Source organism: Tenrec ecaudatus, chromosome 4 (genome assembly GCF_050624435.1).
Source record: "Tenrec ecaudatus isolate mTenEca1 chromosome 4, mTenEca1.hap1, whole genome shotgun sequence".
NCBI lineage: Eukaryota > Metazoa > Chordata > Mammalia > Afrosoricida > Tenrecidae > Tenrec > Tenrec ecaudatus.
The window spans coordinates 194310245-194326800 of NC_134533.1; the positions used below are offsets into that span (position 1 = coordinate 194310245).

Consider the following 16556-nt stretch of genomic DNA (forward strand, 5'->3'; position numbering starts at 1 on the left):
ATGTGGTGTCTTCCAGACAAGCTCTTCTCGTGTCCACCTGCATGAACGGAAGCCTTCCACCTTCCCCAGAATTTGACAGGCTCCCATCCCATGTCTCTTCTCAGGAACTTACCCTTCTCTGGCGCTGGCTTTGCGTGTAGGTCTCATCATCCTCTAAACGGCTAGAGACCAAGGCCAAGTCCACGTTCATCCGTTATTGTATCCCTGCCAGGCCTACGACAAGGCAAAAAAAATGAATACACGAATAAACAGTGCGCTAGAAAAACTTGTCCAATTATTAACCAAGAAATTAGCAGGACAACATTGATGCACTTCATATCATGAATACATGAAACCCGTATGCCCGTATGTGAGAATCGCCTGAACAACGGCACTGTGTGCAACAGGAGTAGAGGTGTCACGGTGCATGTTCACTGTTTGGAGGGGAAGGGGCGGCAGGGGAAATACCACTTTTTAAAAGGCAAAACTTTCAAAACCTTCTCTTCAGATTATGCGGCCAAAACAAAATGCACTCCACAAACAACAAACCGCAACAGCCCGAAAAAAGGACGACGGTGTTCATCAACAATCTGGGGTTCGGGTTCCTGGTAAATTAAAAGATGAATTGTCAGATTAAGTAATTAAACGGAATTGGTGAATCTCTGTGACAGGAAACCGGGAGAAGGGTTATTGGTTGGAAAGTGGATCAGGAATGTGACAGGGACGTGGACTCCGCTGCGCGAAGGAAATGATGGCAGACAACCTCGTGGATTTGTTGTGGGGTGAGATGAGTGTCACTGTCACGCTGCTTTTCCCTCTTGGGAAAAACAAACTTCCACCTCGCCCGATTCTTCACTCCAGGACCACCGAGTACAGGTGGTCGCGTTGCCCATTGTGGTCTGCATGTGGCCGTACCCCATAACGTTCTGTCAATGTCCTGCTCTGTGCCTCAACATGCTATCCGGAACGCATGACAGTGAGGGGCCCCTACGCCCCACATCTAAGTTATAAAACTAAACCGGAGACCCAGGTATTCCAACAGTGAATCCTAAAATCGTGCCTTAAACTCGATTTACCTGTGTTAACCTGATTATAAATTGAAAAATTTACATACAGAGAATAATTACCTTCGTTGAGTACCTCCTGTGTGCCAGAAACCGTGTCCTCCACATGTCCTCATTTTGTTCCCCCACTGGTCCTGCTAGTGGGGGTGAGAGGACCAAGCATAGCAGACTGGTTCAAGGTCAGCTGGCAGAAAGGGGGGTCGGATTGAGGTGTGTCCACCGCCGACTTCCACCCCGCTGTGTCACACCGCCTCCTGTAAAGAAAGACAAACACCTAATAAGTATTTCTCTCCAACGTCCTACATACGCATCAAGATCACACCGACTGGTTGTCCTCCTAAAGCCTCCTGGCAAGTAGAGAGCATTTGTTTTTGATTGCCGGGGACCCAGTTTCATGGAAACGGACAACGGACGGAAGCTGTTAGTTGGGACGAGTGTAGAGCAGGAGAAGCCACGAGGAACAAGTAGAAATGAAAAGTCAGCCCTAGTTACTTGAGAAAGCTTGGTTCTTGACTCTTTTTTAGAAACCTGTAATTATATAATAATATAGTGAGCCGTAAATGACAAGCCACCTTTTGCCTCCGAGTGATTCCATTTCTATTTATAAAGCCTGAGTGAGAGTTGAAGGGTTAGGAATATGCTTTAAGATGAAGCACGGTGTGGCAGGGTCTACACGCTGCATTTCCAACTGCCAAGTGGAAGATGGTTCTTGACACCTTCAATTTACTCTGACCAGAGTGGGGTTTTTCTCTGTTATCTTTTGGGCTTTTATGTAAACTTTTCTTTGTGTGGGGGGGGTAGGGTGTTTAAATGAATGAAAGGCCATTTTTCTACAGGGTAGATTCCATTGGTATCAAGGTTTACTTGGGTTTTATATGACACAGCATGCAAAATACCAAACTTGGAAACTATATATTTATCCCCCTACCCAGCAAGTGCCCGGGGCTGCCATGCTCTCCAGAAGTCCTCATACATGTGTGTGGGTGGAGCGCTGCCCAAGTCAGAGGGTGTCCATCTCACTAGCCCGTATTACAGTCCAGCCCCTGCTGATGGCTGTGAAGTGTGTTCAGAAAGAGGCGCCTGAGGGCTACATGCTTGTCTCCAGCTGTCCCAGGTCTTCCCAGGCAACAGGCCAGCCCTCTCTCTTCTGAAGTGTCTCCTTGGAAACCCTTCTCCCCGATGAATTTTGGTCAGTACTGTTATTGCTGTAAAGCTTTATGTAACAGAACACAGGACAATTCAGCGTTTTCCATGTTTATGGTGAACTGTAGGAGATTACAACGCCCCAGGGTTTTTACGGGTTAAAAAAGAGGTCGCTAATCCAAATAAGACTGATGTGTCAAGTACGTCGGTACGTGTTTGAGCCAGGAGGCATCTCGTCCCTGGTGCCTTTGCCCCTTCCGGGCATCAGTGGCCCAGTTGGTAGCCATGTGCAATGAGAAATCTGAGGCAGAGTTGGCCCCCTTCTCTAAAGACTGCTTCAGTACAGGTCTTGACTCATCAAGTTGGGTTTTGTCGTATGTACACATGTGCTTGGCACAATGGATGTATGGATTATTGTGTAAGAGCTGAAAGAGCCCCCAATAAAAAAATTTTTAACTTGGGTTTTGCGTCTAGAACAAATGGGAACACTGCCTTGTCCAGTGCAGGGAAATGAAAGGGGCTCAAGATTCTCAGAGCCATTTTACTAACTCCAGTATTCGGCTTTTAAATAGTCTACCTATCACCCATTGATTTACATAACTTTCTTTCTCCAACTCCCAGACTGTAGTCTCCCTTGGAGCAGCGTCTGATTTACCCCTCTGTGAGTGCTAGACTTCAACCCAGAGTGGATAATTAGTTAAGGTCACATGACTTGTTAATAGCCATAGCAGGATTAAAACTCAGGTTTTCTCGTGCCATATAGGAGTTTAGGGTTTTTCTATTCTAGTACATTTTCATTTCTCTGTTGCATAACAATCCACTTAAAAATGTATTACTTTAAAACAACATGATGGTTTCTGCTGGTTCTAAGGGTCTTAAGTCTGGGGAAGAGCTCAGCTGTGCTGGACTGTTCTGCTCCGCATGCTGTCTGCTTGTTCATTGATGACACTCAGCCAGTTTCACCAGGTGTGGCCTCCCTGGGCAGGTCAGAGTGGTGGCGGTGGGGAGAACATAGAGCGTACCAACGAACACTGACGCCACGATGAGTGCCTACCGACGTTTTGCTGGAGTTTCGGCACAAATCTATTCTCTGTTATGAAAATATCTCTGTAGTTATTTATAACAATGAAAAGCGAGCTTACATGTTATCGGTATACTTGTAAAGCTAAAACTCTATGCTAATTTACTTCTTGAGCCTTCGAATGCAGCAGTTCTCAACCTCTGGGTTGTGACCCCTTTGGGAGTCAAATGACCCTTTCACAAAGGTCACTTAAGACCATCGGAAAACATAATATTTCACAATATATAATTACATATTGCTTTGTGATTAATCAATGCCTTAATAATGTTTAATTATGTTCAATTTGTAACAATGAAAATACATCCTGCATACTAGATATTTAAATTACGATTCATCACCGTAGCAAAATGACAGTGATGAAGTAACAACGAAAATACTGTTATGGTTGGGGAGGGTCACCACAACGTGAGGAACTGTGTGAAAGAGTCACGGCATTAGGAAGGTTGAGAACCACTGTTCTAATGAGTTCCAGTTAGGACTGTCATTCTTACCCAACTACAGTGACATTTCTTCCGATTGCATAGTTTGGACTACAAGAGCTACAAGCACATGTTACTGTTTCCTTTGCCACCATTATTTACAGAGTTGCCAATTTTGTCACATTTTCTCATGTTTCAGCTACAATATAATGGGAACTAATATTTGTGAACCTTTGTCAATCACTTACTGAGACTAAACTAGTCATTAAAGGAAAAGGGAAAAAATCACAAAAAGCTTCTCCTGAGTTACTGCTGTACCTAATCATTTGATTCCATGAAGAAAGATTTTAGAGAGCGATTTTGTTGTTAGTATTCATCTAATCTTAAAAAACACCACGTTTAATCAAGGCACAACTATATCATATGTAATTCTGTGATTAAAATGGATAATACACATGACTAAGGGCACTGTGCGGGCTGGTCCAGGAGGCTGTACACAGCAGGGAGGTGACCCAAGGGACGGACGCCATGTCCAGTGAGGTTGGGCTGGATGGCCCAAGCTGACTTCATTTGCACGCTTAGCGCCTCTCCTGTGACCTCTTTCTCTACATGTAATCTTTCATTTCTTTTGGTATTGCTAGCAGAATGCAATAGGGGCAACTCTCTTCCCGTAGTAAGAGCAAAAGTTCACGTCCCTCTGACTGAAACTGGCCCCAGACTGGCAAGGTTCAACTTCTACTTCAGTGTCTGGGTGAAGGCCTGTCACAGGCGCGACCCAGGTTCAAGGGGAAGGGAAGTAGATTGTACCTCACCATGCGTCAGTCAACAGGAAAGGGATTGAAGGTCGCCAGTTTTGCAAACCACGCCTCCCATAGTGAGCTACAGACTACGCCGTCCTCCTCGGAGACAGCTCAAGCTTCTGCAGAAACAAGGGTGCACAGGAGAAGAAAATGCCCCAATCGCCCCATTCTTTGCCGTCTTCCTGCCACCCGCAGGGTGAGAGAGGGGACAGCACCTATACCCGAGTCCCCTGAGAAATATCCTTCACCTCGGCTTTTCCTGGTGACCTCTGCCCTTGTTGGATACCGGGGAGAGGCTGTGGTCAGCACTTGCATGAGCCTATAGGGGGCGTTGGTGTTAGCGGTGCGGCTTGGTCTGCGGTCTGTGTTAAGCGTGTTAAGTGCACATTCATAAGCGCCAGTTCGCTGGGCCACACTTGAAAAACAGTACTTTTCATTTTCAAAACATTTTTCTGTCTTCTTGGACTCTGCTATCAGTTCCCCTTTATCCCCACCCTCCCCCCCACCCCCTACCCCCAGGAACCCTTAACATATCTATTGCCATGTCATACACCATCCAGTGTATCCGTCCACCTATTGTACAATTATGCTCGATCTAACTGAACTATGGATTGTTGAAATAGCCAGAAACACTCCCAATAATATGTAAAAAAGAAGAGAAAACTGGTTTTGCTTAATAAAAATTTCTATGATTTTGTAATTAAAAAAAAGAAGTACTTTCCAGCATGCATGTGTGTGTGTGGTTAAAATGGGGTACAGCAGCAGCGGCCATTTCAACTACAACAGTTGTATCTGTAAGCGAAGCATAGATTTTTACTCTGCTCTTTTTAGCCAGCCTTGCTTCTGTGAAAAGACACGCACTTAAGACTGGACAATCCATTTTCCAGTCCTGCCAATACCCTTCCCTTGTATTCAAGCTAAGTCGATTTAAAATGCCCTAAATTATGGGGATGATTCTATTGCTCTGAAGGGGGGAAAAGAAATCCTGCAATTGCCTACATTTCCTTGGGAATTTTTTTTGTATAATATTTTTTAAAGAAAATACTTGATATTGTTGTTACAGTCAGATTGTCTTTTTCCACTGAAGCAATTAGTCAGCCCAGACTACTTCCCTTAGGAACAGGCAAATAAATGAAGTGTTCCAAGATTACAGCAAGAGAGGAAAAGTAAGAAGAGCTATTTTCTTTCCTACTTTAGTTCTTTTTTATTTTTAACATTTTATTAGGGACACATACAACTATCACAATCCATACATATATCAATTGTGTAAAGCACAGCTGTACATTCTTTGCCCTCATTAATCTCAAAGCACTTGCTTTCCGCGTAAGCCCTTTGCCTCAGGTCCTCTTTGGGCCACTCGCCCAAAATTTTTCCAAGCGCGTTGGGAAAGCTCGCATTTCACAGGATGGTTGAGATTTGTCTTACCCAAGTGGAAACCTCTGCTTTCCTGAATGTGCGAGAGGGAAAATTGAGGCCTTCGAACCGACCGCCTGGAAAGCGTAGTCCACCGAGATCCCACGCACCCACCCCAGGGGCGTTGCTCCGTGTCTCTGGAAGGTGGTCTGGGTCCGTTTGGGGTACCCGGTTGGTTATGGAAAACACTTGCAAATCACGTAAAACCATCATCTAGGTAATAAAAGTCCAGATCGGGATATTTTTAAGCCTCCACTGGACCGGCACTTTCTCTGTTTTGTTGGTGATGGAAATGGTGAGCGTTGTTTTTATTGACCTTTTTGTTTGTCTCAGACTGAAAAGAAACTGCTGTGCCTCTTTAAGACTGCTCAGCTCATTTAAGGAACTTGGGGAATTTCATTCAAATCCCTTTCCCTTCGCTGCAGGAAGAAGAACTGGAAGCGCAGATCTCCTTCCTTCAAGGACAGTTGAATGACGTGGAAGCCATGTGCAAATACTGCGCCACAGTGATGAACACTCATCTCGGTGAGTGGACTGCCGACAGGCCCCGCGTTCCCTGCGTACCCCATGTAACCGTCACCACGGTCCTGTGGCAAAAGTAGGACTGTCCTCAGTGTGCAGATGAGGGAAACAGAAACCACTGGACATGAAGATCAAGTCCCTAAAACTCTCTTTCTAGTGACACTCACCGCCGATGAGTTGATTCTGACTCAGTGAGCCTGTCGGACAGGGCAGAATAGCCCCTTTGGGTTTCTAAGACGTGAATTTTATTTATTAAAAGATCATTTTTGGGGGATTCTTCCAACTCTTATGACAATCCATGCATCACCTGTGTCTGACATGTTTGCACATGTGTTGCCATCCTTCTTGTCCAGACAGTTACTTTCTATTCGAGCCCCTGGTAGCAGCTCATCTTTCCCTTCCCCCACCCCCTCATGACCCCTTGATAAATTATAAATTATTATTATTATTATTTTCATATCTCAACACTGACCACTGTCTCCCTTCCCCCCACGGTTTCTGTTGTTCCTCCCCCTGGAGGGGTATGGGGTTATGTGTTGATCATTGCGATCGGTTCCTCCTTCCTCCCCTCCTCTTCCCACCTCCCCCCTACCCTTCTGGTTTCACTATTCCCATTCCTGGGTTCCATGTGTCGGTCATGAGCTCTTATCTCTTATCTGCACTGGTGCACATGCTCTGGTCTAGTCCGAAGTGAGAGGAAGGATTGGGGTCATGATAGTGGGGGGTGAGGAAGCTTCAAGGAACCAGAGGAATATTGTGTGTTTCACTGGTCTATACTGCACCCAGGTTGACTCATCCCTTCCCTGTGACCCCTCCGTGGGGGATGTCCCATTGTCTAAGACATTAATTCTTTACGGGAGTAGGAAGCCTCATCTTTGTCCTGCAGAACAGCTGGTGGGTTTGAACCACTGCCCTTGTGGTTAGCAGCTCAGTGCGTAGCCCCTTATGCCACCAGGCTCCCTTCAAACTCAAGCAATCTGACCACAGATTGCAACTCTTAACTACAACATTGACCTTTGTACGTGAGTGCTAACCTCAGCCTGAAATGAGATACTGAACTTTCAAGAGCAAATAAACAGCTCTGCCTCGGTGCTGATCTGCCTATGACCACAAACGTGATCATGATTTCGACTATGCTGTTCCTGTTTTTCAAATATATGGTTTTTAGCCACCTTCTCAAGGTGCACATCAGGACCAAATGACCTCTTCTTACTTCTGACTGTATTTCTGTTCTCAGAAATACCCTGCTCTGAGTACAGTTCACAGATGACTCATACACACGTCACATCAGAAAGCCTTCCTGTATAGCTCTGCATTCATGAAAAATTGTATTTAATATATAGAAATGGTCTCTGTTACAGCATGTCTACATTGCTTCAGTAACCCCATCATGCCTCCTGCAAAAGCTCTTGTAAGGGTTATTACAGTAAGGGACTAGTCTTCAGTGTACAGTAATGCATACTTCAGTAGGCAGTAATGGACTAGTCTTCAGTATACAGTAATATATTCTTCAGTAGGCAGTAATGTACTAGTTTTCAGTATACAGTAATATATTCTTCAGTAGGCAGTAATGGACTAGTTTTCAGTGTACAGTAACGCATACTTCAGGGGGCAGTAATGGACTATTCTTCAGCCACTTGTGGACGTCCTTTCTCTCCTCCCTCTCTAGTGTCCCGTAGTTTGAAAACAGGACAAGATGCTAATGGAAATGGTCAATGTGCAGGTAGAAAATGTCAAGACTAGATGTTGCAAGAAACCACGATCCACTCCTCTAAGAGTGGAAGCCAAAAAAAACCCACCAAGGCCTTTGCCCACTCCCAGTGCCCAGGGAGCGTCACACCTGTGGGGCCTGCACTGAAGGTGGCTTCCACCTTTAGACGCCATCTGGCTCGAAGCCTGTGAGCTCACAAGTCCGTTGCAGGCAGACAAGGCTGCGCTCATTTGCGGGCAGCTTAACCAGACCATTGATCTAAAAAACAAACCTCACTGCCCTCGAGGAGTTGATTTCTGATTCATAGCAACCCCACAGGACAGAACTGCCCCTGTGGGTTTATGAATCCATAAATCTTGATGGGAGCAGAAAACTTCATCTCTGTCCTGCAGAGCACCCGGGGGGGTCAAACTATTGACCTTGCAGTCAACAGCCCAAGCTGGCCACACTGTACCCTCCGCCTTATCCCCATAAGCGTCCGTTCCCTCAGGAAAGGGCTTGGGCAGAGGACACAGCAAGAGAGAAAGCCCGGCTGATGACCACCACGTTAGTGCCTCTCACGACAGCGAGAAGCCTTACCCCTGTCACCTGTCTGCTAGGGCATTTTAAACTCGTGCCTGGGCTTCTTTATAATTCACATTATTGACTATCTTCCCACTCTAAAATTCAGCAAAATAATTACTGAGATTGTTACAAGAGAAAGACAGTCTATATAATGCATATATTACATATGGTACGTTTTAATAGACTGTGCTACATTATATAATATATAAAGTTAAGTCTTTATGCTTTTAATTAAATTAATTTCCCCCCGTGGTTTTGCTTTTCTGACTACTTGGATAACCTTTGCAGCACTTGATTTTGATTTTGACCAAAGAAGTCCTGGGGGTAAGATTTGCTGGCTCTCTAAGTAGAAAATCCTGCTGAGAAATTTCCACGCTGTTTAATACACACAGCCTGTAAGGCAGCTTTACTCAAGCCTCTGCCTTTTCAAACATCTCCTGCTCTGATCCGGGTCTTCCAGTCGGCACTGCAGAGCATTTTTCCATTGCATGGGCAGGGGAAGCACTTAGTAACATGGAAAGGAAAGCCTGCACCAGCTGCCAGTTTTCAACTCCCCGCAAAACTAGACGTGTTCTTGTGCACATCTTTCGGTCAGAACAGCTGCGGACAGTTTCCCTGTGTGAGGTGCAGGGAGGCTGCGGGCCCGGGCGGCCTGGGCCTTCCAGTTCATCTACAGATTACAGCACTGAGGTCGGGCAGGCTGGCCGGTGTTGTAGAGAGTTTTGACTTGAAGAGGACACAGAGAAAGATCAAGGTCAAGCTCATGCTTCCCTAATAAATGATTCTAATCTCCCACTAGTTTCCAGGATGTTGTGTTCCATTTTTCCTAATTCTTAGGTGGTACTAGATGGGAAGGGCTGAAATGTCTATTCGTAAGGGATGGATTGTAATACAGTAGTGCAATCTTTATGAACACGAAGAGTTTATTTGTATTTACATAGGGAGACATAAATGTGATTAAGTGGCCTCTAAGAAAGAGAAAGAGCCTTAAGAGGCCCAAAGAGCTGGTCTAGCTTGAGCATGTCCACATGTTTCTATGCCATGAAGATAAAGATGTGATACCTATGTTGTCGCCAAGAGGATATAGTTTACAGACCTACAACAGAGCCTGTCTCGAAGTAGAGGTCCAACGAATACGCAACAGACTCTCTTTGTCAATGGCAGAAGAAGATGCTGGCATGACTGGGCACGCTGGTCCGCATGGGGGCTCTCTGAGGGAGAGAGCTACTTTGTCGGAATGGACCATGTGTCCACTGAGCCTCCGCGACACACTGGACCGCAGGCTCCTGAGGCAGCTGTGAAAACAGTGAGTCTCTGTGTCCTTTATGCACATTAGTTATTTTCACCGAGTCCCACGTACGTACTCGGGAGAGCATTCCAAATCTCTGCGTTTGCTTCAGACGTGCAGAACGACCTGCCACCATCGCAGTACTCACCTAGGCTGCTTCCCCGAGTGACAGCAGAACCCCCGTGGTGAAAAGCCTCTCCGGAAAAACACGTTGAAAGGCATTCACCTGTTCCACTGGCCCTTTAAGTATCGCGGTCACAAAATAAAATTTCCTCATGGTTGTGGACCCCCAGACTGGAGAGGATTTTTGTCACACCTCTCCCCAGATTCCAGGCTTATTGCCGCCCCATAACTTGAGGTATTTGAATTCAGAGACTTAGAAGCAGGCATTAGATAAGCATGTTCTATTAACTCTCAACTTTTCTTATCAACTTCACGAGATTTTTATCCCCCATGCTCACTTTCTCGTTGCTATAGTAACTCCCCTGCCTGTCACCCTACCACTTGAGTTGAAAGCCATTGACAGTCTTCACCTCTGTGGCTGGGCTGGGTTATTTTTAGATTTACCGTATTCACGCATAATGTGAGCGGATGAGCCTCCTGCACTTGCCTGTTCCGGAGCAGCTGGGCTGAGCTGCCAGCCACTTGCAGGACTGTGAGCTGCTCACTCTGCTGGGCTCTGAAGCCCACACGCCCTGCTCAGAATGGAGGCAATCCCATTCACTTAGACTGCTTCCGCAGTTTGCCCTGGCTTTGCTGATCTGCACAAACAATGGGAAGGTTAAGTGCAGTGAATTAAGGGACATTGTGGGCCCCATGCCCTTGTTGCGAGTAGTGTGACTCACCTGGCAGGAGTGTGTGAAGGCACAGAAAGCCAGTTCCCTATTTCTCAGCCGAGCCCCAACCCCAGAATCTGGTTGAGTGGTTGCACCGCAAAAGCCTCACAAGCACCCAGAGCCGAATCCAGCCCTGGGCTCCACTATCTCCGCTCCTTCCACAGAGGCCACTCCTGAATCAGCAGTGGGGTTTCCGGTGCCCAGCACACACATCAATACTGATTTCAGAGAGGTCAAAATATTTACACAAGAATAAGTGGAGAGAGGAGGCTAGTTTGGAGCACTGTTTTCTCTGCCCCTGCACGAGCGTCATGCTTCTGGTTTCCCGATGAGAGAACTTTCATAGCTGTGCAATGAACTGACTGCTGACACGGGAAGAAGAAAGGAACATGCCATCTACCTTGTTAGAAGAGCTTCTAAGGATTCTTCTAGGGCGGGGGGGGGGGCGGGGCGGGGTGATGGCGACCCGATAGGACTCACCCGTCCGGAGCTCTGCTGCCAGACCAGAAAATTGGGAGGTAAGGCAAAGGACACGGGGAGGTGGTGTCCTGAAATTAGAATTAGCGTGTCAGGGTCTCTCCGGAACCCCTTTTTGTGTGGGATTTCCACTCACAAAGCAAACCAAGAACGCTCTAAAGCACTCTAGCTTTGGCGAGCCCGCAGGTGCCGGCTGTGCCCTTTCATTCCAGATTTGAAGTACTGTTCTGTTTCCCCCTTTTCATAAGAGTTCGTCTGTAGAATCTTTGGTAGCCGGGCACCATCCAGTTCTTCTGGTCTCCTGGCAAAGGAGACAGTGCTCCCAGCCACACATTCCGATCACCCTTCTTTTCCAAACTCTCTTCCTCGGTTGCTACAGGGACGTATGGTCACGCTTTTATATAATTTTCACTTTAAATAAAGTGCTAGGTGGACAATAGTTAGGGCCTCAAAATTCAGACATCGGTGCAGTTCAGTTCTGTGAGAAAGAAGCTCTCACATCTGAATCCTGCCTACAGACTTCTCCAAATCAGAAGCCCTTCCTTCAGCTTGTCTGCAGTCTTTCCCACTGGTTTCTATCTTAGAAGATTTGGCCAGCGTGTTCCTTGTACGACTCCGTACCTTTTTAGAAACAGCACCCATACACGAGCTTATCCCTTCCCAGCCTCTGCGACCACAACTCTGATCCCATGGCCTCCGCCACACTGTCCACCCTCCATCCTTTCTCCTCGCTCTCTCAGTTTCCAAACGTCGTCGCTCTCTCTAACGTAATATCCACATCCTTCATCATTATTCCATGTAGTCTAAGGTATGTCAACATTGAAGTCTCCTCCCCGCCCCCCTGACTGGACTGGACATTGGAAACCATTGTGAAGTGTGCCCTCCCCAGGTAGCATTTAGCAGTCTCTTCGATAGACATTCATACCCCTGCTTTATCAGACCTTTGGTAACACAAAGGGGCCATCTTTTTAAGTGATTGCTTGGTCCTTCTAATTCAGTAAGTAAGTGAGAGACTGCCCTGGAAGGTGGTCATCTTATTGGATTTACTAAGATTCTTTAAGTTTTGTCAGTTCTAACTATTGCCGTTGTATTTGGGAGCTCTGCTGTGGGACCTTTTGCTCCCAATAGCCCCAATTACAAGGCAAATGATACACTAAACCCCCAGCTTTCCAAGGTGGAAAGAGGCAGCTCTCCTCATCACTTGCCGTCGCTGCCTGTGCCAGAATGGCATTAGGAGGTGGGATATTTGTCACCCAGGATACAAACCAGTCGCCATCCCATAATGCCAGCCCGGTGGCCTACGGGCATCCGAGCAGCCTGGGCTCCAGAGGGTTTTCAGTGGCGTCTTTTCCAGAAGCCGACCACCAAGCCTGCCTTCTAAGGTGCCTCTGGGTGGACTCAAACTTCCCACCTCTCTGTTGGGAGCCGAGCATGTGGACACTCCTCGCCCATGCTGGTAGCCACCATGACCTGCCGACGTCCACGACGCTTTCAGCACCAGGCATGTCACAGCCAGGGTCGCTAAGCTGCCCACCAGCCCCAAGGTAGAAAACGGTCATTCCAAGCATATAGCCGAGGAAATTCTGACTCAAAGTATCTGTGTGCTTGGCCACAGGTTAAACATCTAGGAACTAGAACCCGACAGAATTCAGACCTGGTTCTGTCTGAGCCCACAGCCTCTTTCTCGATCCTCCAAACCAGCGCCTAGCCACGCCTCCCCCCCCCTTTCTGATAACAAAGGCAAAGGGCCAATCCACCCAAACTCTGGAAACTGAGTTTCTGCCAGTTAGTGGAAAGTTCAAGGGCGGTGTGGTCGGCCAAGCACCTCAGGGCGGACACAAGTGAGCATGATTAGAAGACAGTGAAGGCCAAGAACAAAAGGCTAACATGCCATGTCTCTGTCTCTGGATGCCAGCCACAAATGGCACTCGGCTCTCATGAGGGCCGCGTATCCGGCCGCAATTCAGGCCTGTATGGCCTGAAAGTCACATCGCATTTTATCTTAAACCCAGTGCGAAGGTTCCTTTGTGACAACATAACGTAGTTTTACATTAACCTTAGCCACGTGGCTATCCAACCTGATTGGTCCCATGGGAAACGGATGGCAACAGTCCAGGGTGTCACCTTGGTAAGGCCCTGGGGTTACGGTCATAACCAGTGACAAGCCTTCCAGCATCACGTGCACACCCGAGCCATATTTCCGCCTACTCGGAGGAAAAATGACCCAACAGAATACAGAAGTTATCAAACAGTATCAGTAATAACGCATGCAAGTAACATTTTGCCGAAGGTAATTTAAAAATGGTTACAGCAGTACATCAGCAAGGAGCTACCAGAAATGAAAACCGGATTTGGAAACAGACATGGCATAAAGGGGCATCATTGCTGACTTCAGCTGGCTCTTGACTGATAGCTGAGAACAAGTTTACTTGTATGTTATGCTATGACTGTACGGATCATAACAAAACTATGAACAACACTGGGAAGAAGGGGAATTCTAGAACACGGCATTGTGTTTCTATGGAACCTGTATGTGGGTCAGGAGCAGTCATAGGACCAGAACAAGGGAATACTGCCTGGTTTAAAGCCAGAGAAGAACCAGACTGCTTCCGTCTGTACTGAGAAAACTGCCTGAGAAGCGAGACTCGATGAAGAACCTTCCAGATGAATAAGACACAAGCTGGCTTGCTGAGAGGAGCACTTCAAGCACTTGCTGGGGAAAACCGAAGACGATGGCATTCGTTATGGAGTGCAAATCCCTGTAAAGAGAACAGAAATCCTCCCTTCCCATCATCAAGATAAGCGGAGTACAGATGGACAGTGTCAGGATTTAGTTTTGCCTGCATCCACAGTCAATGCTCTTGGAAGCGGCAGCCAGGAAATCAGGTGACACTGCACTGGGAAAATCTGCCGCCCCAAACCTCTTTCAAATATGCAAGAGCAAAGATGTCACTTTGAGGACTAAGTTGTGCCCGACCCACCCAAGCCAGGGTCTTTTCAGTTGCCTCACATACGTGCGAAAGTTGGATGAAGAAGGAAGACCAAAGAAGAATTGATGTGTTTGAATTCCGGTGCTGGTGAGGAATCCAAAAGGACCCACAAGCCAGTCTGGAAGAAGTACAGCCAGAGCGCGCCTTAGAGGCAGGGATGATGAGACGTCATCTCACAGCCTGTGGACAAGTTGTCAGGAGAGACTGGACATCATGCTGGCTAAGGGAGAGGGCCAGTGAAAAGAAGAAGGACTTCAAAGAGCTGGCGTGGCCCAGAGGCTGCAGCAATGGGCTCAAACAGGGCAATCATCTGTTAGGGCCTCCGTGGGTCACACAGCTACGCCTCTGCTTTCATTCCTCTGAGAAATGCATTCTGGTAAACGCACATCACCAGCCTTTTAAATGTAAGCTTTAAAATATATGTAAAGTCTCCGACTCTAGTTGGCCGTCATGAATGACATGACGGATTTTACTTGGAGGAGTAAAAATAAACAAACAAAAATCCATCAATGGCTGTCTCATTGCTTCCAAAGCCTAGTGACGCCAGAGGATAGAGTGGAACTGCCCCATAAGGTTTCCAATACGGTGCTCTGTACGGAAGCCGATCGCCTCACCTTCTCTTGCAGAGAGCTGGGAGTTCAAACTGTTGAATAACAAATCCAGGGAAATCACATGCCAAACGGTGGCGATCATCCGGGAACATGTGCGCCTCTTGTGCCAAGTGCCTCAGGTCCCTTAAGAGAACTATTTATTGATCTGAAGACTTATAGTAACACATTTCTGCCTAGTCCTTCCCTGGGATGTTCCTAGGTAGTGCTGAACTTAGAATCTTCTGCCATTTTCTCAGCTGGGGGCAAATCAGGGCCCTTGGTTATAGATTCTATGTGATCTGCTCTTTTGCTCTTTAAGAAGCTGCATGAAGTGCCTGACTCAGAGCTAGACACGTCTGCATGTGGCTCCCTTCAGCTGCTTCCTGCTCCTAATTCTCTCTCCAGGGTCTGGGTAATTCTATTAGGACCCCTTCACTCTCTATCTGAGATATAACTCACCTACTACCGTTCCTGGGGAGATAAAAACCAGACCTGATGCTAGCAAAAATGTCCGTGCCTTGAGTAGATTCCTGAGCCTCTGCTCTCTGACATAAAAAATTAGGTTCTGAGAGAAGTAGATTGAAGTGGGGTGAGGTGGGGGGAGGGTAATCTAAAATCCAGGGAAGATCCTGAGCTCAGTATGTAAGGAAGAGGCGCGTACAATGTCGGAGAGGCAGAGAAAATGAAGACGCCTCATCAGAACCAACACACGCCTTCACACGAGGAAACTGAAGCCTGTCCAGACGAAGGTCTCCAACACTGGGGAAGGGGTGCTCGACCAGGCCGGGGAGACTACAGACAGTGTGCCACGTGGGAACATTCGACTCGGATGGGCCACACAGAACTTGGTCTCTGAGCCTTATCTGTGAATTAGGGTTCCCAGAGTAAGAGATGCAGCCTGAGGAGGCCTGGCGACTTGAACTGGAATGTAATGCTTGGGCACAGTGAACTCTGGAGTAGGGAAGAGATGTGATCTTTCACAGACGACCTTAGGAGGGGGATGGCGTTTTCAAGGACACGGCGATACGCATCAGGAATGAAGCTGGAGGACAAATCTGATGGCCTGCCATCTTCTCCCAAACCCGTCTTTCCCGGGCTGTGCAAGAGGGCGCACGCTATGCGAGGAGACATCCCTTAGCCAGTAGTGAGACACGACGGCTCTGCCCTCTCCCGGACTACCGGCCACCTCATCCACATGTAACCTCCGGTGTGTCACAACTGCCTGTGTGCTTCCTCGCGAGGGTCTGGGACCAGCCGTATATGGAATCGTCACCCCAAGTCAAGGGCATGAGATTGCTATCACAGCTGGCAGGACCCCGGAAAGTAGGATCCGCTTCCATGCGTGTCTAAGGCACCAGGGAAGGAAGTGAACTTACGGAGCAGTAATAGTGGTGAGGCAGGAATGATGATCTCCCATCAGCCCCCGCGCAGCTCCACCTTCTCAGGGGAAGCCACGGGACCGGCTGATGCCGAGCCAGGGTTCCTACTGACTGACTTGACCTTGGCCTCCTCTTCTGCTGAACACCAAATCGAAGAAGCCAAACTCACTGCCAGGTCCAGGCTGACCCATAGCGCCCTTGTGGGTTTCCAAGACGGTAACTGTTCACAGGAGTAGAAAACCCAGCCTTTCTCCTGGGGAGCAGCTGCTGGCTTCGAACTTCAACCCCACGGACTGCAGC

General features: G+C 47.5%; 1 protein-coding gene across 1 annotated transcript in view; it reads left to right on the forward strand.

Annotated features, from left to right (window-relative positions):
* TBC1D5 (TBC1 domain family member 5) overlaps positions 1-16556 on the forward strand; it is a 330505-nt gene that overhangs the window by 300255 nt on the left and 13694 nt on the right. The window contains exon 18 of the mRNA XM_075547174.1: positions 6325-6424. Within this exon, the coding sequence (XP_075403289.1) occupies positions 6325-6424 (100 nt within the window). The remainder of the gene's footprint in view (positions 1-6324; positions 6425-16556) is intronic.